The following is a 22,827-nucleotide window of genomic DNA, read 5'->3' on the forward strand; positions in this document are numbered from 1 at the left end:
AGTCTGATCTCCAAAACAGAGCCCTTTCAAACTTGGTAATACTGAACGCATTCGTTTCAAATTATCTTTCACGAGTGAGATTAGCTACAGCACACAGTATTCACCTGAGAGGTGTATCACAGGTGAGCCCCTGTCTTAAACATGCAGGCCCCTCCCACTAACCCGCAGTGCCTTCGACGCGCGAGGGTTCACGTCGGCTGCGTCGGTGCGCTCTTTAACAGCCTGAAATGTAAACACACATCCGCCGCTAACATGGGGGGGCGCGCGCTGATAAGATGCAACGCCGACGCGTTCCTCTCCAGCCTGGCTGAGTTTTGCGCGGACTCAGCCTCCACCTGTTTCTCTGCCGGCGCGGACAAACTTTGCGTCCCCGTCGGCCTCGTCTGCCTCTCTGCGCTGCTTCTGCTGCTCTCCTGCTGCCTGTAAGTATCGCTGGCCTCAGCACTCGTTCCACTAACTCGTTGGAAACGTTAAACTCCGACGACACAGCTGTGTTAAACTGTTCAAAGGCTCGTGTACCAGAGGTGCAGGGTTCGGAGAGAGGGTCCGGATGAGACCGTCACTTGCCTGTACTGCCTCCTCGGCAGCCTGTGCAGCACAGGTGGAGCCTTTCTGTCCAGACAGCTGCACATTCTGGTGATTTATTTTTACATTATTTTGAATTCTCTTAATTCTCTCTTTGCGGACACTAACTCCTGCTCCCTCTTCTCTAGATTTTATTGGGTGCTGTTTCTGCTGCAACAGATGCAGTCCACTCCATTTCCTCCTGCTTCCTTTTGCTCCAGTGCTACAACTCAGAGGCAGGTGAGCTTGGTGTGATGCCATATCTCCATAATACAAACTCTTTTATCAGGTGAATGTAAGCACAGGGCTGCTAGTATGAGCACCCGTCAGGCCATAACCGTTAAGGCAAACCAGGGGACTTATCAGAGACGGCAAACAAATGAGCAGAGGGTGGTGTTGCGACAGTTTCCAGCTGCCGAACTCTCCCTGTGTTTGTGTCGTCTCCCTCAGAAAGGAGGCTGAGGATGAGGAGGAGGCGGAGGAGGCAGCGCCAGCTCCTTGCAGTGTGTGTGCTGATGGTGGTTGCAGGCGGTTTTCTAAAGTCCAGGGTCACCCAGCTCCCAGCAGACAGGCCTCCCAGCGGCAGGAGACTGCTGCACGAGATCCTCGAAGTAAGACGCACATCTGTGGGCTCATGCTCCTGCTGATGGAAAGTCTGCTGAAGTTTCGTGGTCCACAAAACATATTCGGAGCTTCAAAGCAAAAAAACGGGTTGCGGCACTGTCCTAAACGGCTGAGAAGTAGATGGGGACTTGTTTTAAAACGTAAAAAAAAAAAAAAAGAAAAAAGAAATCGACTGAAAGAAAACAGAAAATGGCTCCATACAGCTTGTTTGACACTATCCAAGATTCCAGAAGTCCCGAGAGTTGGCATTGTTGTGTCCCAACAAGCACATGGTGATGGCTGTTTCAATAAAGTATCTTGGTTACATTGATCAACTATATTTCTGACATTACAACAACTTTAAAACTGTTATTTTGACAGGACAACACTGAAATCCTGGGTTACACACTCGGACTGCTGTCCTTCGTCATCTCCTGTACCTCCAGGTTCCCGGCGCTTCGCAGAGCAGTAAGTGACAAACGACACATGAGTGATTTAGTGACATAATCACTTTCTTGTTGCTTTAAGTGGCTCTTAAGGGAGTTGGATTTAATGTTTCCCTTCAGCACAGAGGACAGACGTTGACCCTGGCCGCCACTTCCTCTGGCCTGCTGTGCTCACTGGCTGGTGCCCTCTTCGCTGCTGCCATACTCCTCTACGACACTCGCTTTGAGTTTCTTCTGGGGGTCATGCCGTGGCTGCTGTCAGCAATATGCTGCGTTACCCTGGACCTTCTTGTATCCTTGATTGCATCTGATAAACTTTTTGTGCATTAATAGCATAAAATTGATTCAGCCTATTTAATCTTCACCAGCTTCTCCGTGAGTTTTAGGTTTTATAGAAGCAGCAGCAGCTATGAGGGACACCAGGAGTTAGCAGAAAGACAAAGGGCATTTCAGATAGAAACCAAAATGTCACAATACAAGATTCGCTCTCGTGAATCTGCTGCTGCTCGTTATGTTTGATTCCTTGTAAATAACATTGCAGCACAGTCAGTGAATTGTACAGATTTTCACCCAGGTGTCGATCTGTCGACCCTTAAACCAACACCGTCAGATTCTCGTCATCCACTGGTGGAGGAGAGGAACCAGACAGCAGCTAACCACTCTGCCTCCAGACACCGAGAGCCTTCTACGCGCCTCACGCATGCCAACTGAGGATAAAGCCGTCATGAAGAGTCTGAGTAAACAGAAAGTTCACTCATCAGCACAGGCAAAGGTTAGTTTCAGGTCCTCTTTGTTTTCTTAAAGCAGAGGAATCAAGCTTGCTCCTCACATCTCTTGGCGTTAAAGACATCTCATAAGACTCCTTGAGTTAATGAAGTGATTGTTTGATATTTAACACCAACAATATTGGAATTTGACTTGCTGTGCATGAAAGTAAAGGCAAAACGGTATGCAGGCCTTCCATTACAAGATTTTATTATTTATTTCACCAGCTGAATACTGCCTTTTCACTTTTGTCTTGGTTTGAACCATTCTGCTCTTCAACCTTTTCTTCATAGTCAAAAAACATCCAAAAGGCGACTGAGATGGGCCGTTACATGGATGTCAGTATTCAGCCTGCAAGAAAAGTAAATAAGAAAAGAAACTGCTCAACACGTTTTCTTCATCTTAATCAGTGGTGATTACTGTAGTGGAATATGTATCTAAGTTTGTATGTATGTTTTTCCAAGGAGGAGATGGGAGACCAGCTTCTTACCGGGAAGGTGCGAGTGATCAGAGTCAACAGTTTCTACTCCTCGGATACTTCCTGTGATTCTTCAGCAGTCAGCTCTGACCTGGAGGTGGGTTGGATTACTTCAAAGTGATAGTACAGTATTGTGCTGCTCAACGGCGTCAACAGCCTAAAAGAAGGCACACCTAAAAGATGTAGCCGCTTAAGTGAACTATGCATTCTGAATATTTTTGGTTCTGTATATTGCTGTCAGACAGCCGTGTAATACAGTGTGGACGAAAGGAGCGACAGAAGCATTAGGACATCTTCTTTCAAAATGAACGGCACCAAGCTGGTCAGTCAGATTCAGTCCACAATACACTCAAACTGTGGTCGGCAGCCAAACCAAAAGATTCTTTTCCCATCAACACTCTGATTAACACCTTCATAACCCGGAGGTAATATTTCACCTTTATTTGACTTAAGGTGCGTAGCAACAGTAATCTGTCTGAATACCCCAGGAATCTACTTCAGTTTGTGTGTGCCATGAAATTGCATTGCAAAGCATCAAATTCACACAGTTGAATGGACATTTATTTTGCAAACATTATCATTTCGTCAGGAATAGCTTTGCCTTTTTGAAATTGAGCACACTGAAGAGGCTCTGGACAGGGAGCTCGGACCCAATCCGGCGATAAATAAAACTAAAAAAAGTGTCACTTCTCTTGGTGTGCCACTAGGTGGAGACAGCATGTTGACTGTGATGGTGTGAATCCACGTAAGAGGGTGTTGGACTGCTGTTGACCCGCGTTTTTATCACCCAGCGTGATCTGCTGTGATGACCAGAATCAGTTCCATTTATTGCCTTTTTTTATAGAGACTCATTTAACTGGTTTTCCCCGGCGCAACACAGCACTGAAGTTCATGAAGAGGTGAAAGTTGAGACGGATTTTTGGCTGATGAATGTTTGACTCACTGAAGGGACTTGATTCTTAAACTATGACTGTGTTTCCCTGAGTGTACCATGCCCCGCAGCTCGTTTTGGCTATATTCAGGCTTTAGTTTCACTGAAATTGCAATTTCCTGAATGAATCACCACCTCCATTAAATGGTTTAAACAGCTCTTTTGTCCTTCTCTCTATTTCCGAGCTGAAGCCACCACAAGTATCTCTAGATCTTTATACCTCATACGATCGGCTGTCCCTGTGAGATTAGATTAAAGTGATTAAATGCAATTTGAGGAAGAAGCAACACTCAGGACAGTGTTTGAGCTGCTGCAAACCTAGCGTTGTGCTTTTCGCATGTGATTCTGAGGGAAGTAAGCGAGACAGCTGTCAGAGGTTCTTCTCAGAAGAAAACAGTCAGCATATTCTTCAGGGATTGATGAGTCAAACTCTAAAGAGAAAGCCCTGTGTGTGCATGAAGGGTTGTGGGTAAAAGTGTTTGGAGCGGTGAGGAGCAGGGTTTGATTTAAAGTGAAGTGAAGCGTCGCTTCATTCTGCAGCGTACATACTGCACCTAGAATTAAATGTTGGTTACAAAGCAAAATCTAGTCTTGTTTTGGAGGTCAGTTCATGTCTATAATAGCATAGTTTGAGCTTGCAGGGAGAATGAAATTACAAGCTTTTTCTTTCTTCTGGCCCTGACGCTCGCAGCCACAGGAGAAACTCCCTTTAGCTGTGCTGCTGTAGAAAGCCACGCTATGGAGGATGTCATTTACTCAGAAACAAAGGCAAATGGTGTGGGTGCAAACAATTGTAGCTTGATACTGTTCACCAAACAGGAAAAAGCAAATTATGTGACTGGCCTTAGACAGCCCAGCATGTGTGTTAGAGGAGTCGGAGGGCCCTGACAAAGTCTTCAAAATGTACTGTGTGTGTGTGTTTTTAAGTGGTGAAGCCTTAGACTTTAGGCTGTGTGAAAACTCTCCCACTGTAACTTAACCCAATCTCAACACTTATTGGTCGGTGGGGCTCCGAAACACTACAGAATCTTGCAAATATTCAGTGTTTTGGGGGCAGCTCAGATTAGTCTGCGAGTCTATGAGGCCAAATCTGTAAACTCCTGATAATAACAGCTAATCTATCTGCTGCTTAGCACTGGACAAATCTCTCGTCTGTAGTCTGTCTAAACAAACACAACAGCAGGTAAATTCATTGATAAATTCCTCAATTTCTCTCCACTTGCTAGTTAGAATTAACAGAAGTTGTTTACTTGGTGATCGAGTAGAGATTCCACCAGTGTTTAATGTTTGATCTTCAGTACACATTGACAGCTCATTGTAAACTATAACTTTGTGTTTGGCTATGTTAAATACAGAGATTGCCCAACTGTTAACTGTTTTGAATCAAGCTGAAGACGGAAAGGACAAGCTCAGGACTGAGGAGTGGGCGATGTTAGACATATCTACATATTAATTTTGCCTGCTTTACATGATGAAGCCACACGATATTCTGCATAAACTAGGCCACGAGAGTTCCCTGCAGCCAGCGGCTTGAATTGTCTATTGTGCTCTGTGTTTCTTGTGCATTTCTGCTGAGTGCCGGGTCTTTGCAGGGGTGAGACTGAGGTGGAGGTGAAGGGGGTGAGGGGGGGAGGCCTGAGAGGTACAGTGAGGGGTGGAATTGTTTGTGATTTGCCTTGTGGCCCAATTGTTCTGCTGTGAAGGATCTTTGATTAAAGACCAGCACTGGGTTGGGCCAGTCTGCTTAGGAAGTAGTGCAAAATGGTTTCCTTGTCTATAGGGGGCCAGTGTTACCCTCTGCTATTTTTGGGAGATGTTTATGGTTTCACTTGTGTGATGCCTGCTGGCCAGGACTTGACTCTAAACCTTCTGCATGCTTGGCATTTCGCTGATTCTCTTATGCAACATGAGTTTTAAAAAACTTAATTTATACTGTAAAAAAAGAGAAGTGCCATTTGTAAGAAAAGTTGATTTTGGAGTCTTATTCCTAACTCATCAGAAACTGACTGATTTGTTAGACTGGCTGGCTGCCATCCCAAAGTGTCCTTTTTGTTTTTTCTTTGACGTGTTGGGAATGAGACTTGAAAGTCATCGTTTCTTACAAATGACACTTTTTTAAAGTTATTTTCAGAACACTTCAGGACTTGAGTTCTTCCAACCTGAAATCTTTTTGGCTACAATGATATGTTGATTGAAGTTAAATGGATTTGTTAAAGCCCTGGTTACAGTTATAGTTATTTACAGTGACAAAGTCAGGTAAACAAGATGTTTTAGGTGGACTAGTTTACTTGACTAGAAAAGTTTATTTGTCTTGAATCATTTCGATTATTATTACTTGGTTTATAAAGATTTGGCGGTTTTAATCTGGGCCGTATTACATAAAACAAGAAACTACTAAAAAGTCGTCATCTTGCTTGATCCTTTCTGGATCAAAGGAATATTACGTTATTTCTCTCTCTGAGGCCCTGATCCCTATCCTAATTCAAAAGGGGTTAATTGATATGGTAGAGATACTGAAATGAAGCAAATTGCAGCCACTATGAGACATTTCATCAATTGGGCAAATCACCTCAAAGCATGCTTCTCTTGAGGTCTCAGTGTCGTCTTTATAAAAGACTGAATTTAAGAGTTGTAGATATGACATCATAATCCTTCACTGTCATTCTCCATTATAATATCTTGACCTGTCTGTATTTTCCAGTGGGACTTCGAAGAGACAAATATCAGGTGGTGTGAACCAGCAGCAAAGCAACCGTTTCCACCACAGGGGTGGCCAACAAAACCCAAACCTTTTAACTTCTGCATCTGTGCCATGTCTGGACTCAGTGAGAAAACTGTGTCTGGAGCGGAAGAGTGTGGGAGTGTCTCCTCTGCAGGCCGAGCAAAATGAAAAAGAAATGTCGCTCTCAGCTAGTGACGTGATAACACTTCTGGTGCATTAATGTGTGGGGTAATAAAAACTGCAAACACTGACCCGTTATCTGTGTTTTACTGCTGTGTTTTACAGTTTAGCTAATGTGTATGTAGCTATATTGCATTTGTCTCAACACCTCTGCTGGCCAGTGTTGGTAAAATGGTCAAAATTGCATCCGACGGTGTTCATTGCTATACAGGTTTGTGTCTGAGATTGCCTTTGTCATTGCACAGAGGCAGCTGCAGCTACTGTCAAACACTCTGTCCTGACTGCATTCATCAAGCACGACTCTACAGAGAAAGACCTCCCCTAATAAAACAATATTGCACCCCTGCTGCCTTGCAAGGTTATTGGGTCAAATCCTGTATTTTGCTAGTCGTCCCGGGTTATCAGGGCTGGACTGGGAAAAGGGCGGCCGAGCAGATAAGCACCAGGCCAGACGACCGGGACTCCCTCCGTCCTCTCCATCATCTGTCCGACCTCTGTCCATCTGCCTGCTCCTTGGTTTAGACGATTATGCTCGAGCAACAGACTGGGGCATTTTTAACTGAAGGGACTTCCTAGAACCTGATAATGGAACAATACACAGATTAGAGCAACATTTTGAAGCACATTTTACTCCTCCCTGTAACATTTCCTCAAGTGACATGTTGTCTGAGACAAATGACTGGGAAACAACAAATGAAGTGGAGCAAAGCAATTACTAGTACCAGCAGGAGAAATTAATATAGCTTAACACCTTGTTTGTCCTGTAAACATTACATGACCGGCTGGACTGGGAGCTAATTTAAAGAAAAAATACATGAAAGCGTTTATTTAGCATCACAACATTGTACTTACATGTGATCTTGTGTAATTTTTCTACCCATTTATGTTAATGATTTTTGAGCAAGCTGTTTGATACATAAAGTTACAATCAGTTCTCAATGTTTGCATTACACTGAAAAGAAATCACTTTCCAAATGTTTTATTATTTTTCTGTGTATTTTGCATACATTTGTCCTATCGTGAAACCCCCTTCTTGATGATGTTTAATATTGTATTATATGAAAATAATACTGTATTATATGAAAATAATTTTGTATTTGAGACGGGAATGATGAACCCACAATGGAAAGCCGTTCAGTGAAAAGCCATTTATTTCACACCAGGATTCCCAGCTAAAAAGTGTTTAGCTGAGCTGGTACACCACACAGATCCTGATGCATCCCGTCTCATGATTGATTTAGTTTATTTACAGCAGAAACAGACAGCATTTCTCTGCGGTATTACTGTTGGCGCCGCTGTCATTAAGACAGCGTTGGCTGGTAGTGACCTGGCTACTGTTCAAAGCGAAAAGAAAAACAAAAAAAAAACAGTTTGACCTAGAAACCCCAATTTCAGTGCTATGAAAGGGCAGACTCAAAAAACAGGTTGTACAAATAGGTGGGTAGGTTTTTTCACTTACTGATCTAGCAGAAAGATGATGGTGTATTTGAACTGTCGCATGTCCCAGTGGTAAGGGCGGGAACAAGCGTTAACGTGGGAACAGATTTTGCGTCGTCTTCACCCTCCTCTGCCTCCTCCATCAGCAGAGATATTTTTTCTTTTGCAGTCTAGAGTTTCCACAGTTATTCCAGTCGTTCCACTGTTATCAGGGGATGGTGACCGGGGGAAAACGATGCCTCTTCCTGTTTTGGCTGTGCAATGGCAGACTCGCTGCCTTTGTGCCATGATGCGACCTTTATTTTTGCGGGAAAGATCAAACCTGGTGGTAGATGGAACAGAATTGTTTATACAGAGCCAATCTACACGTGCACATTTTTCTACAGCCGTCTCACTGTGCAATCAGTATTTACTTCTGAATGATAAAGTTAAAGCAGAATCATTGTCAATCACTACTTGAAGTCAATGATGCTGATAGCTAGGAATGTAATCAGATTTGTGAATTTTTGTAAGGAGAGCTGAAAGCTGAACTCCTGAATAATATCAACCACTACATACATCGTGGGAGTTTAACTGGAGCCTGTGCAAAATACGTGTCTTTTTATCTGTTCGGTTCGTGTTAACCGGCAAAGAACTTCAATTATCCATTTTGAGAGTTGATGAATCCACAAGTTGCTGTTTTTGCCAGCAGATCCAGTTTAAAAAAGGAAAAATGATGTGTTTGCGCTCCATTAATGCCCTTTGATGTCATGACGAATGCTGAGCTAGCATTGCTCCATCTCGGGGCCTCATCGCTGTCCCTTCTGAGAGTGGGACAAAGGAAAACAAACTGTGTGTCCTGTATAAAAAGGTGGAATTCTGTTTGCAGAGGTGATGAAGAGGACGGATTAGCACATCTGAAGCCGTGGTGGGGAACAGGCCTGGCTGTTTTTCTTGGCCCATACGTCAGTGATCGCTCCACTGCAGAGGACGTGGAAGACGCTGGATGATTTGAGCCTGCAGGACATTTTGTTCACCTTGCGTATTGGTCAGAAAGGGAGGAGTGACATGAAATGAAGAGATTTGAATTGGTGAAGAATAAATCAGAAACCAAGTACTGATTAATAAATACCTTGTTGTTACTGAGTAACTCTGAATACGAGATTATATAAGAGTGATTAGCTTGAGAACTTGCCAAAGGGGGACTGGAAGGATCAGTTTTCCTGTCACCAGTGGAAACAGTCTGAGAAAACAGTTGATGGTGCTCAGCCCCATTTCGCACAGACATGGTTAAGCTCTTGGAGCTTCACAGTGCATGTCTACTACCTGTAGCTAATGTTTACATTTAGAAATGCTATGTGACCACTCTGTTTACTTTAGCCCTGTTTCACTCTGGCACCTTCTAGCCCTGTGTTCAGTCAATCACAACAAAATCCAGCAGCTCTGGAGCACAGCCAGCAAGCTGTAGGCTAAAGTCTGGGTAAGCTTTGGAGTGTGCCACTGTGCCCATGTGAACGTCCTGGGGCTAACAGCTTTCTTAGTCTGGGGCTGAGAGGGTTCTAAGAATGCTTTTTAGCCCCAGTGCCGTGGGAAAAAAAGCAGTTATCTTTCTTCTATGGCTCTGGAAGAACTTTTTAAAGTCAAAAGAAACTAGGAAGACACTGAGTGGTACTCACTCATACCAGCCACCTAAAGCAAAATTCTCGGAGAAATGTCACAAAGACACACTGTCTTGCAATGTTAAGTGAGAAAAAGTTCCTGGATCAGTCCATCATCCAGAACTACACCAAAAGGTCTAATCTGGGCCAAGGCCCAAATTCCATCCAAGTGTCATGGAAATCCGTTCAGTAGTTTCTGTGTAATCCTACTGACAAACCAACCAACCAACCAACAAACGGACATGTGTAAAAACATAACCTCCATGTTGGAGATAGTAAGCGTTATGATGATGTCTCAGGTTGGACAGGCAATTTTAAATTTCTTAGAGAAAGTCTGAACTACAAACATAGGACATGTAGATTAAACATGTGGGCACCAAACGATCTGATTTGATTTGGGTGTTGTGTCTTGCGATTAGGGGGCTGTGTTTGTGGACCTTTAATTTGGGGGAGGACTACTGAGTCTGATGATGTCTCTGCTGCAATGTAAATGTATTGTGATACTAGATGATAGTGGGTTAACATGCCAGAATGTCTTATTTGTTGTAAATCAGTGTGTCTGAATAATTTCAAGAGGGACGGGTCATGTAAAATATTCATTCATTCACTCCTACTGTACAACTGGAGTGACAACACACACATCTTCAAGTTTAAACAGACTGGCAAACTTTGGAGGGGAACACCACACCAGGAAACAAACCTAAATCACTTGTAAAATCTTAATAAGTCAATACAAAAATTGTTCCTCATAAAGTACTATTCTAGTACCCTGCATCATTACTATATTAGTACCTCACCATCATGTGTTGTTTTGTGGTCACCCAAGGATGTGACACATGAGAGTGAATCAGTCTTCTGAACTTTATTTACTTTTGGATGACTGTGTTAGATGTGTTATAAAAGGATGAGCTTTTTTCTTTCTTTCTTTTTTTCATTTTTCATGAACTTTATTGAAAAACAATCAAACACATTGGACATGTACAACTTATAATGGAACAGAAAAATAAGAAAAAAGGAGGATCATTCCTCGTTGAAAAGATTGTTGTACAGCTAAATGGCTTTGTTGCCTTTTCCCTTAATATGATTAATAAGAGCCAGAGTTTTAATATATTCTATAAATTCGCAAAGAAAACCTATAAAGTTAGAGGAAAATTGGGGTAATATTTGTGTAAACGAAATTTACCACACAGAATTAATACGTACATAAATATGTCCCAATGTCTTTGTGTTCAAAGAACATCGTGCCATTTTTAACAATTAATTTTGTGTCATCATTATTTTACACGATATACAAAAGCGGCATTTGTTTGTCAGTGTCAAAACATTTAGAGAAATATAGATCTGTAGGATATACGTTGTGTAAAATCTTACTTATTCTCATCGTATTAGTGACACAATAGTCCTATTGCAACAACCTGGACCTGTCTGTAACGATGTTGCCATACTTGCCATATAAGCAAGCGCTATTCACCTTGCGTAGTCCAACCCCCCCGTGATGTCACAATACGTCACTTCCGGCCGCCAGACAGCCAGTTCAGGCCAGTTCACCGCTGCTGTAGTACTCAGTCTGTCCCACTGAGCTGTCAACACACAGCAACCATTCACTCTGCCTGTCTGTTGCGACAGCATTTTCCTATCAAACCTAGTCCGCGTTTCTCTTCAACGACGTTTTCTTTCAGATAACAGCTACTTTCGTCCCACTATGACTCGAAGGTGATCTTCAGAGTGTCCAGGTGGTTCTGGGTGAGTGTCCTCCTCTGAAATATGTTTGCGGTTTGCCTTCATCGCTGTCATCATCACCCATGTGTCAGTTGCTACCGTGCAGGGCTAAGGCTAACGTTAGCTAGCTGATGCGTGTACGGAAAACGGGTCTGGGTTGCTATCGAAACGCTGTTTCGCCTCAATAGTGTCTGGAAGCGAAAGCAAGACTAGCAGTTGGGGACACATGGACGTTGTTATTTAAGCTAGTCACCGACAAGCTGGCTATCAATGGAGCTTTGCTAGCGTTAGCCCGCTAGTCAACAACCCGCGACGTCTTCTCGTTTTACCGATGGAGCACTTCCCTGACCGCCCGGGGCGTGTAGCCATGATTCATGGTCAGCAAATGGACATTTATCATCAGCGACTGTGATAAGGGATGTTGTGAACATTACCCAGTACAACCTGAACCAAAGAAAACCTATATCATGTCACAACTTAGACCCATAGCACATGTCACATGTGAGATTGTGTCTCTGGCTTAAGCCATTGCGTTAGTTTTCTTTTGTTGGAATAACTTTTCATTAAGTGTAGCCAATCATTTCATTACATTAAAGAATAAAACTTGATTGAAGCTGCGTGTAAACCATTTGGCTATCACGCCTCCTCTCTATTAGCTTTGCCGTATCCCTCTTAAACACCTGTCACTCTGGTAAGATCACCAGCAACAATCAGGATGTTCGTTGCAAGCCAGTTAGATGAAATCACCGCCGGAATGTCCTAATACATCCACTTAATTCATCTTCCAGGTCTTCACTGAGTGACAACATGTGCTTGAAATATCTTTTGCAATTCATATAGCTGTGTCAGTTGCAAAAACTATGCCCTTGTTTGGTTATTTTGCAACACTGATTCACAGTGGATGTCTTTAGCTGTTTTTGATCAATTCATACGCATTAACTGATGAGAGTAAAACAATCTGTCAACCTGTGACATGATTTAAAGGTGAACTGTGTAGTTTTGAGGATACATTTTCATCGGAAGAGAGAGATCTTTATTGACGGATTATCTTTTGTTAATGCCAGAACAAACTGTCTTCTAGATAAACAAAATGACCTGAAGGGTCAACAGTTCACACTGATGACTTGTTTTTATATTTTGGCGGATGCTGCCCCCTCTCTAGCTTGAAACTGTTCTGGGGACCTTAGTTTCATCTGAGAACAGCTTGTTTATTCAGTTATGGATAAAATAGGTATTTCTCAGTTTGTGTTATTACTTCATTAATGTTATCTATTGAAATGTATTCCCCCAAACTGCATAATGCCCCTTTTTAAAGGCATTGAGGAGAAAACAATAGTGTCATCAAAAGCTAAAAGCTAAAATCCAAAGTGTGTTGACCCAGCTCATTGAAAGATTGAAGTAAAACTGAATTCATTCATTCAGACACACATTCCATACACTGATGACAGAAACCACCATGCACGGTGCTGAAATGCTCATTACGAGCAGTTCATGCTTCAGTGTCATCCCCAAGGAAACTTTGACATACAGCCCATGGAATTTGAATTCAATTATACTTTTGATAAATACTGAAAAAATCTAACCAAACAGAAAATAACTAACTTTTTGAATGACTTAAGTTCTCCTCAATCAAAAATGTATTCCTTTTGCATAATTTTTCAACAAGTAAACAAATATTTACCTGTGTCAGTTCAAAAGTCTTTTTTTCTGTCAAGTTGTTAATCATTAAACCAGTGACTTGAGTGGACTCAAGTCCACATCTCTGGTATAACGTAGAGCTACATTGTGGCATGTGTATTGGCCTGCCACTAATTCTCAATTTGACTGGGGTCTGGACGCTAGGGCTATCAACGAATATTCTAAATTCGAATATATATTCGATTATTTTTGAAAAAACGGCGATTCAGTTGTGAAAATTAATATTTGACTCTGGAAAAAAAACTCATCAGCGGCTGCTTTGTGAGTGGGCGCACTGCATGACGGGTCAGGGACAGGTCACAGGAGTCGCACTTGCACAGCGTCACTCACTGCTGAAAGTGAGACGTGACAAAAACCGTGGCAGATGCAGATGGCAGAGAGAAAAACGAAATGGCAGACAGTTCAGAGCCCAACTCGGCAGCAGAGAGAGTGGTTTGGACTCCAAGCAACCCAAAAAGTCCAATTTGGAAATACTTCGGATTTTGGTCAGTAGACGGAAAAAATGCGGAGCCTCAAGATAAAGTTGTATGCAAGCTGTGTAAGCTACAGTTAGTTTACCATTCCACCACTAGCAACATGAGGGCACATCTCGAAAATGTGCACCCAAATGGGCATGTCGTGATGTCTGAAACTCCGACTAAACAGCCACGTCTCGGCTCATATTTCACTGCCCTCATGGTATCAAATTGTTTACTTAAATCAGTATGCGCATACAGTCAGAGTGGGGCGAGCAAGAGAGAGGTCTGCGGTCTTAAAAGTTTTCCGGTATAGGCCATTATTTCATTTACTTATTTTAAAATGTGTATGTTTTAAAAGACACGTTAAAACTGAAATAAAAATACCTATACAAGTAGTTATGTCTCGTTGTATTAGCTTTTCCTCCTGTTATTAGCATAATGCGCAGATATAGCTATTCAAATGGATTGAACCTGTGTGTTTTTAAAAATTTTTTTAGAGGGAATATTCAAACTTCAAAATTTTGACAGCCCTACTCGACACTTACTTTCCCATCACACTTTATTTCAGAATCCCTCACAAGTCCTCTGTCTAACAGTAGCCAGGACATCATGTGAGTTATTTTGAACTGTGGTTTTATAAGGATGGGAGCTGTTGTTTGCACAATTTGTCTGATCCTTCAAAGTAGCTTTCTTCTGTCGCCTTCAGAGAGACTCTAGGCCTCCTCGCTGTCTTCCCTTCAATGCAAAATAATTTGTTTGTCCCTGGGGGACAATTAAAGGCATGTGGAGTAGTTGTACATGGGCACAAACAAGTCCACTTGTGAAGTGCAAATGTGCAGTCCAGTGGTTTTAGAGCAGACTTTGACTGTGCTCGGGAGGCGTGGCCTGTTTTGCAGACTTCTCGAGTGGAACCAGCAGGTGATGGAGAATGTGATGACACTCTCTATGAAGTCTAATAACATGTCTGAAGAATGTTCTCATTTACCCCAAAAGGGCTTCTTCAGGAGATACTGCCACTGCTGGCATCTCCTGAGGATCTCCTCAGTGTTGGAGGCAAATTTAAATGTGCTGTCAAAAGCTGTGCCAAGGCATTTGTACTCCTCCACAATCTCTGCATTGTTCCCATGGATTGCGCTGACAGCAGCTTCAGCCAGGTCCCTCTGCTTGCTGGAAAGGGTCACCACCGTCTCTTTGGTCTTCACACCATTCCAACTGTGTCACCAGCGTACTTTACCAGATGGCAGTCTGGATTGGTGGACCTGCAATCATCTGTGTAAATGATGAAGAGGTGCAGAGGTGAGTGGACACAGCCCTGAGGGGAGCTTGTAGAGGTGACCAAGACATTGAAGAAAGTGTTATTGACCAGCTGGTGCCAGCAGGATGGTGTTGTGGTCAGCAAGGCCAAGGGGGAGCAGAGCAACTGATCTATATGCATCTGGAAGAGATCCATAGCATTTATCCAGAGTCTGCCCAAAGTGGGTGGTGCAGGTGACATGTTGGTGAAATCCTTTCAATGACTTGCCAGCTGAGCAGTGCTTGAGGTCTCCCATGATGAATTTGGGGAAGTCACAGGATATGAGTTCCAGTTTGTTTACAGTTGTCTTTATGTGGTCTATGGAAGCGTTTTCTCTGGGGTAAATGTAAACCAGGACAAAAAACGGCTGTGGGAACTCTCTGGGAAGGTAGAAAGGGCAGGAGAGATGGCAAGAAGCTCAATGTCAGTGTTGCACAGCTCCTCCCTGATGATGACCGTTGAGCACCAGTGTGTGTTTACATAAAGACATACACCTCTGCCATGTTGTTTCCCGGTGAGCTCTGTGTCTCGATCAAGCCTTATTGGGCGGGCGAAGCCATCAGTGTGCAGCATATCATTGCTTTACATCTTTTTTTAACCACGCCTCCGTAAATGCAAGAATGGTTGTATTTCCTCAGGAAAGGTGTCTGTAGTAGTGCCTTGATGGGGGTAAGTGAAGCAAGCTGCAGCACAAAGTCTCTGGTGTAGGTGGCTCACGGCCCGTCAGGAAGATAGAGATTGCTTCAGTCGGCCGAGATGACCTCCACAGACGGCCAGAAAAGCAGAAAAAGTGTCTTGAGAGCCCTCAGGTGTCCATGCTGAGATCAGTGTAAATTCCTGGTGAGCACAAATGAATCCAGCAGTAGAAACAGCGACCAGAGACCCGGCTGTGTAAACACAAACAAAGAACAAATTATAGCAAAGCTGGCAAAGATGCTCACGCAAGTTTAGAAGTTTAAAAGAAGGCCTATTTTTTTTTTTTTAGCTGCTTTGGCTCTTGCTCGCTGTTGGCCTTCATACACAACACATTTTTTGAGAGTCTTTGAGACATATGCCACTTTGCCTTTACATTTTGTATTTTTTGTTTTCCTCCGTTGATTGGTATTACCTTTTCGCTGGTTTGTTTGGAATGATGCTTCGTCTACATGATGTAGAACTGTAGATAATTGACTTATCAGGCCACCCAGACACAGGTGTCTAACCTCACCTGCTCTCCCCTTGATTATACACAGATGATGTCCATTCAACTTCCAGCCCCAGTTTGGATAATTTAGTTGTCATGGTAAAGGGAATGGCTGCTTTATGAATACTTGTGTGTTATATTTGTTGATGTTTCTGATACGTTTGTGCAGATTCTCTAAGTAGCTGTGCTCACATTGTTTGTGGCATTGTCTGTGTGGATATCATTAATTTAGACAGCTGCTGGCTGCTATTTGTTTACCCATGTTTCTGCCACGATGTGGCTGGCATGCCCAAGCCACAAAAGGTTTCAGTAAACACGGATCAGAGAGGGATTGGGCTTTTTATAGCTGTCACAGATCAATTTCAGAATGTCCTGATCAGTTTGAAGTTTTTCTCTGTAGCACAAACACAGGTTGTTCAGATCATCTCAGGACAAATGTATTCATTGTTGATTCACTTTTCTGTTTATATTTTAACAGAGACCAGTGTCTCTCAGAGACACTGTGCTAGGAGGCATATGTATTCTTTCCTGTCACAGTGAGGCTCAGGAAATAATTTGTTTGTGTGATGTTAATGAGAATTAGACCTCTGAGTTGAGAGGAGTGATGTTCACAGTGTTTTGTTGCACATGAAGAAAAGTTCCCACGCACAAATACATCTGCAGCCATTGCTCACACAGTGTAGGATTCAGAGATCATATGCAGACTCTTCTATGTTAGTTTAACCCTGATGTCACAAATCATTTGGATGAGCTGGAAACATTGCCTGAATAACGAATTCAGTATCTCTATGCTGATTTTTTGGTCTATTCATCATTTGTGGTGGGAAAATAAGAACAATTGAGGATTGTTAGTAGGATATTTTATGCAATTTGAATGTGTGCCAATTGGGATTATGCCTTATTTGCCATGCAAAAGAGAAAAAATATGTACTCAAAGTGTAGATTAGTGGTTTGGGGATTGGTAAATCTTTTAATAGAGCACATCATATGCTGAAATGTTGTTTGTGGTTTTGCTTTTTAGTTGATCATTTTCTATTGCAGGGGGATATACTCACAAAGGAGAAGCTGGGATTTTCGTTCAGATGATCATCAGAGTAATTCCTGATTATTTTTTTTCATCTAACAGACATAATCAATTATTCCCCTGATCAGTGATACCACTTACAGTAAGTGGCTCGTTCTTCTGTTGGAATTAAGTCTACTAATAAGAGATTAGCCAGGCTAGTTTAAGATCTTTGTCTATGTGCTTTTCCCTGTGGTAACTTCATTCAGTATGGCCTGTCCCAGGACCAGGTAGCATGGACATATTGTATATAATTATGTTTTGGTTTGCACTGAACTTCTTTCAGGATTAGGTTAGAAATGTTGACCTGATTTAAAGAAGCTTTGTCATTGTCTGGAGTCATGTGAGTTTCATTGAGGGGAAAGTTCAGCTTGCTTAGTCAATGTTACACATTTACAGTCACCTGAATTCCTGTAATCAAGGAATTGTTCTTGCCTGTTTCACCTCTGACCTTTCTGCGTCTCTGTGAGAGACCTTGAGGTCCTGTCCAAACTGGATTTGGAAGCATTTTGGTCTCAGTTTAAGAAGTGAGGCGCCAATATTCCATAGGCCTTTGAGCCAATGCCTCAAGACTTTTCACAAGTGATCTTTATGATAGCAGCCTGTGATGGAAGGTCTGCCAGTGTTGATTCAGAATGGAGATGAGAAATATCCTGACATGGTAAAAGTCCTCTCAGCAGCCCAGTACTGTTTGATGTGGGACCCCTAGAGCAGTGTGATAGAGAAACAGATCTTTCTAGTGCCGGTCTAGCGCTTTTCCTCCAACAAGACACGACAAACTCGCGGGCAACATCAGTGGAAGTGAAATAAAACACTTCAAATGAGTGTAAAAACAACTGTGAAATGTGACACAGTAACACAGACTTGAGAACAGAGTTGTGCATTAGATGAATATATCGAGCATCGAAGATGGAGTTCAACATCGTATCGTCATACTTCTTTTTGCGTAGATTTGATTTTAATAATTGCAGACCTTAAACGTTTGAACTTTAAATCTCTTACAAATCTGCATTCAGTCTCTGGTACTCTTGCAAGAATGTCTTTATATACATGTATAGGAGACCATCATTCATACTTTTTGTGGCATTTACCACACTCTTGGCCCCCCTCCCTCTCATTAGCAGTTTCAGATGATTGAGCATGTTGAATTGGTGTCAGAGGCCATCTATGACAGAAAGCTCAGTACAGAGCTCTGGATAGGTCCACTCCTTAAAATGCTGCTCCTGATGATCATCATAGTAGGCAAATAATTTTCTTTCCATCAGCTGTACCACTTCAAAACAAATGAGCACACATCAGTTGCTGGTCCTTTCCTGACTCCAATTTGGTCTAGTAGCTTGTAACATGTTATCCCAGTACCCCACTATTCGCCAGGCATGAACAGTTCATAAATAATCCCTGTCTGAACGTATCTCAAGTAACAAACTGTCTCAGAGGCATGTTTAATCGAGAGTGGGCAGTAAGGACACTGTTCGAATTATATTTATTTCTCTCACCTATTTCTCATATGTGTGATTGTTCTAACAGCCAGCTGATTTACATCTTTTATCTTTGTTTGCCCTCTGACTGAGATGACATCTACAGCACAATTTGGCTCATGAAATAAGGAAACTAGATAATTCAATAATCTGTTACATCCGTATAGAAATGTTATTTTTCACTCAGGATCATTATGTACTAATGAGCTGCTTGGTGAAGTATAAATGTGTTTTGATCTCTTGCACAGTGGTAGTTTTTCATAGACTGTCAAGGATTGCCAGTGTTAATCCAAAAGCATGTGGTCTGACTTAAAACTCAGCACACTTTTGATCTGTAGGATTACTGTGTTTTTCCCAGCCTTTGCCCTCCATTTTTCTCCGCATAGATTTTTTTCACAGGATTGGCGCTCACTTGGACTCAGTCATTGTAGATCTGTTTTTGCATGAATGTAATATGAAATGTAAACCTGCAGGAGTTGTTAGTTTAATTGTGTTTTCAGTGGTGCTGGGCTTTTAAAACTGGATGAGGAAGTGTTTTTTGCTGTTTGGACTTAGGATGAAGCATAGATGGTCATAGCTGTTTAGTAGGGCCAGTGGACACAGTGATAAACTGCTTGATTAGCCCATGATGGGGAACAAAGCTTGGCTATAAAACCCCACAAGTAGGAGGGGAAGTGATAAAGAAAGCACATTGAGTGCAGAGTATGATGGCAACAAAACACTTTTTCCTCCGAGTGCTTCCATGAATTATGAACTTCTGTCCTTAGGTCATGGCTCATTGTTGACTTTTTCCGTTTTGTCTGTAAGTTGAGTAACAGGACTGAAAGGGAAAGGAGAATATGTCTAGTCTTAGGTATCCTGGAGTTATTTATTTGTATACTTTTGCTTTACCATGTTCTTGTAAAATATGATGATTGTATGAGCTACTGCAAATGCTTAGCATCATTAGATAGTGATCTTAACTTTTTACAGATGATCATTAATAATGTTGATACTGAGACGTTTTATTAATTCTTATACCGTTCATGTGCCTTCAAACATGACTAAGCCCATGCTACTGTCGAAATATGGTGGTGTGGCAATGAGGTTTGTAAGACTAAACTTCACTGATGATTGGATCATTCTGTACCAACTCACCGAGAAACCTGCCACTTGAAAGTAATGGATTTTCTTTAAGCAAATCATGTGAAATCTAAATTCACAAACCTTACAAAATCCTTTAGTGCTACTCCAATATTTTGACTTTTCTGACCTAATTTTTGACGCCATCAACTCAGCCAATCTTAAAAGGTCAACGTTTTCCATTAGTTTGGGCGGTCTTGTGACAGTTTCTTTATTTAGGCTTTTACAAATATAGAAGGGCTTCATGGTCTCACTATCACATCAAACTGTTGCTGTCCATTTTGCAATAATCCACACAAATCTGTTTCAGTGAGATTTGCTTTATTGTTTTTTAATGCTAGTAATTAGTGGTGTCAGGTATTGGTTCAGAAAAGTTTTGAACTGCAAACTAATATAAAGTATGTGTATTATTTTTTCGATTAGTCGACTAATCTAACGATTCATTTTTCGATAAATCTAACGATTAGATTTTCAGTTATCGATTATTTCACACTACTTGATCAATGTAACTATTCACACAATCCTCCTGAGACCCAGGAAAAAAAAATTAATTACTATTTTCTTTTACATGAATTTAGTTTAGGACTTTAGGACTTGTTCTCAAATGTGAAACATTTTAAGGCAGAGTTTGGACATGTAAAGTTCCACTGAAATCATCCAGTAAAATACAACACCAAATGCAAAACCAATAGCAAAGGTAGATTTATCTTTTTGTAACAATTACACCTGAACCTTTTGTAATTTCTTTATAAGAAGTTTGACTCTTGATGGTATTATCCTCAGATGGATCTACACCAATCAGGCATAACATTATGACCACTGACAGGTGAAGTGATTAACACTGATTATCTCTTCATTATGGCACCTGTTAGTGGGTGGGATATATTGGGCAGCAAGTGAACATGTTTTCCTCAAAGTTGATGAGTTAGAAGCAGACCTTCAGGGGTCTTGTGGAATCCATGCCTCGATGTGTCAGGGCTGCTTTGGCAGCAAAAGGGGGACCAACACAATATTAGGCAGGTGGTCATAATGTTATTCCTGATCGGTGTGTGTCTGAATTGGGACTAGCGACGGGTTGATACACAGGTCCGTCACTCAACTAAATACAAAGAAATGTCCCACAAAACAACGTTACATGACCAAACAAAAGAGACGTAGTAACTGTAACTGTCTTGGTAACTTATATGAGGAAAATAATACCGCAGTAAGAAGCATTCATCCTCCTGCCTGTCTTACCGCCTCTTTGTCACATTTCTGCCTGAAAAACAGTATCTCTCACTGGCAAAAAAAAACCTTTAACTCACTAAAGAGGTTGTGTTGATATAAAACACTGTGACGATCGCCTTCCCATCTAAGACTTTAGTGAACTCTCCCCTGGAAAACAACGCAGAGTGACAGGGTCAGACCGTATCCAGTTGACTGATGGTGATTATGTAATTTAGAGCAAAAAAACATAACATTGACACTTTCCAGGATGCTCGATGGGTCGGGATCTCAATCACTACACATTATAAGAGCATCCATATGATTATAAACTGTCTGCAGGTTTACATCGACAGGAGAACACCTGGGGAAACACCTTGGAAACACCTAGACGTCATAATCATGATGTGTACCATCACGCCTCTTCAGGAGCTGCAGCGCCGGCTTTCTGTGTAATTACACAGTGGTTCGCCTTTTCTCCAGTGGTGCTTGGCTCTGCACCTCTGGATATTCACCTACCCCCTTGATTGTTTGGGACAATACGTTAACGCAAATTATTCATGTTGACAGATTTATGTCATTGATTACGTTGACATGTTGTCCGAGCCCTAATTAAGATGCGGGTTAGTTAAGAATGGTAATATTGATAATCTCATCTAGTACAACAAACCAAACTGTTACGAGGTTTAACCTGCAGATTTCTTGAACATCCATCCATCCAGGGTCGGGTCATGGTGGCAGCAGGCTAAGGAGGGTATTCCAGGGAGCTATCCACCTTTTTTGCAACATAGAACATAGTGCTGACTCTCACGTTAATCAGATTCAGTACCTCCTCAAAGTTCAACAACATCGCCAATCCGGGTCAGCAGTTCTTCTCCCTATCTGAACACAACTTGTGCCACGTCCTGCTTTCTTTTTCTGAATCATCGAATAGTTTGGCAGAACACCTTGAGACCACATGAGTCCCTCCCCATAGCCTACCAGAACTACTACAACACCTGAGGTTTTGCTTCTGCGACTGCTGAAGCGGCAGCCCTTGTTGGTCCCCTGTTAACCTTTCTGCTGCCTCTGGAGGCCCCTGGCAAACCAAGCCCAACCCAAAAGGAATTGTTCAGCTTGACGACAGCAATTAATTCCATGTTTCAAAGAATTCCTGAGATTTCTTGGATCTTTGGTGCAAATTTCAAGCAATAGATAAAACAGTTTAACAAATAAAAATGCTAGGTGTAGCCCTGTTCCCACAGCTGTAAAAACACTGAGTCTGTGTATGACGTATGAATGTTTGTTAAAGGTCCATTTACTTACATTACATCCAATTCAATTACAGCAATTAATGAGTTGGAGGGACGTAGTGCTCACAGCACAGTCAGATAATTTGAGAAATATTTCACGTCATAATACATTTGCCAATGGGCTTTGTGAAAGTTATTCTTGATCATAGAATCAGATTCTACATCTGATGTAGTTTGATACTGACATTGTAAAGTTTCTCTCCAGGAATACTGATGATTGGCTTGTTTAATCTTGGAGTTTGAAAAAAGATCAACAGCTGCCTCTTTTGTTTTTTTTCCCCCAAGCCAGCGTTGCTTATTAATACAATAGCAGACTAATCAAATGAGAGACAACAATGTGGCTTTAGGCTGGGCTGGAGGAATCTATAAATATCTCTGAAGTCATGCTGACTCTTAGAGGCCCAGGCAGGGTCCTCTATTCTCCAGTAAAACAACTGGTGTCTCCTCTCATCCCCATACTCACTAAAGGAGACATAACTCTGTTTCTGTTGTTCTTGTTTTATGTGACTGTTTCATGTAGGAAAAGGGTTGGGAGGAGTCACCTGACAATTTTT

At 41.9% G+C, this 22,827-nt stretch overlaps 2 protein-coding genes across 5 annotated transcripts in view; both read left to right on the forward strand.

Moving 5' to 3' along the window:
- Positions 1-136: 136 nt before the first annotated feature.
- tmem44 (transmembrane protein 44) lies at positions 137-6,760 on the forward strand. Of its 3 annotated transcripts, none has more exons than XR_005077551.1 (10): positions 137-422; positions 510-636; positions 714-804; positions 1,015-1,175; positions 1,549-1,635; positions 1,734-1,904; positions 2,224-2,396; positions 2,672-2,740; positions 2,843-2,953; positions 6,489-6,626. XR_005077551.1 is itself a non-coding variant. In XM_037113515.1 (10 exons), the coding sequence occupies exons 1-10, from the start codon at positions 142-144 to the stop codon at positions 6,675-6,677; spliced, it is 1,443 nt and encodes a 480-aa protein (XP_036969410.1). In that variant the 5' UTR covers positions 139-141; the 3' UTR covers positions 6,678-6,760. The 3 variants fall into 3 exon arrangements, 2 of the variants coding, with proteins under 2 accessions (XP_036969410.1, XP_036969411.1); XM_037113515.1 differs by having other exon boundaries at positions 139-422; positions 2,224-2,379; positions 6,489-6,760; XM_037113516.1 differs by having other exon boundaries at positions 143-422; positions 2,224-2,385; positions 6,489-6,760.
- Positions 6,761-11,271: 4,511 nt separating this feature from the next.
- atp13a3 (ATPase 13A3) overlaps positions 11,272-22,827 on the forward strand; it is a 35,648-nt gene continuing 24,092 nt past the window's right edge. For both annotated transcript variants that reach the window (XM_037114420.1, XM_037114421.1), the window contains exon 1: positions 11,272-11,506. The gene's annotated coding sequence lies outside the window, so the exon portion shown is untranslated. The remainder of the gene's footprint in view (positions 11,507-22,827) is intronic.

This window comes from Acanthopagrus latus, chromosome 11 (assembly GCF_904848185.1).
Source record: "Acanthopagrus latus isolate v.2019 chromosome 11, fAcaLat1.1, whole genome shotgun sequence".
Taxonomy (NCBI): Eukaryota; Metazoa; Chordata; class Actinopteri; order Spariformes; family Sparidae; genus Acanthopagrus; species Acanthopagrus latus.

Excerpts from the sequence above, each read along its gene's own strand:
- tmem44 (XM_037113515.1), top strand. The coding sequence starts at position 142 with ATGCAGGCCCCTCCCACTAACCCGCAGTGCCTTCGACGCGCGAGGGTT. Across the intron at positions 423-509 it reads CTGCTGCTCTCCTGCTGCCT|GCTCGTGTACCAGAGGTGCA; the intron begins GTAAGTATCGCT and ends AACTGTTCAAAG. Across the intron at positions 1,176-1,548 it reads TGCTGCACGAGATCCTCGAA|GACAACACTGAAATCCTGGG; the intron begins GTAAGACGCACA and ends TTATTTTGACAG.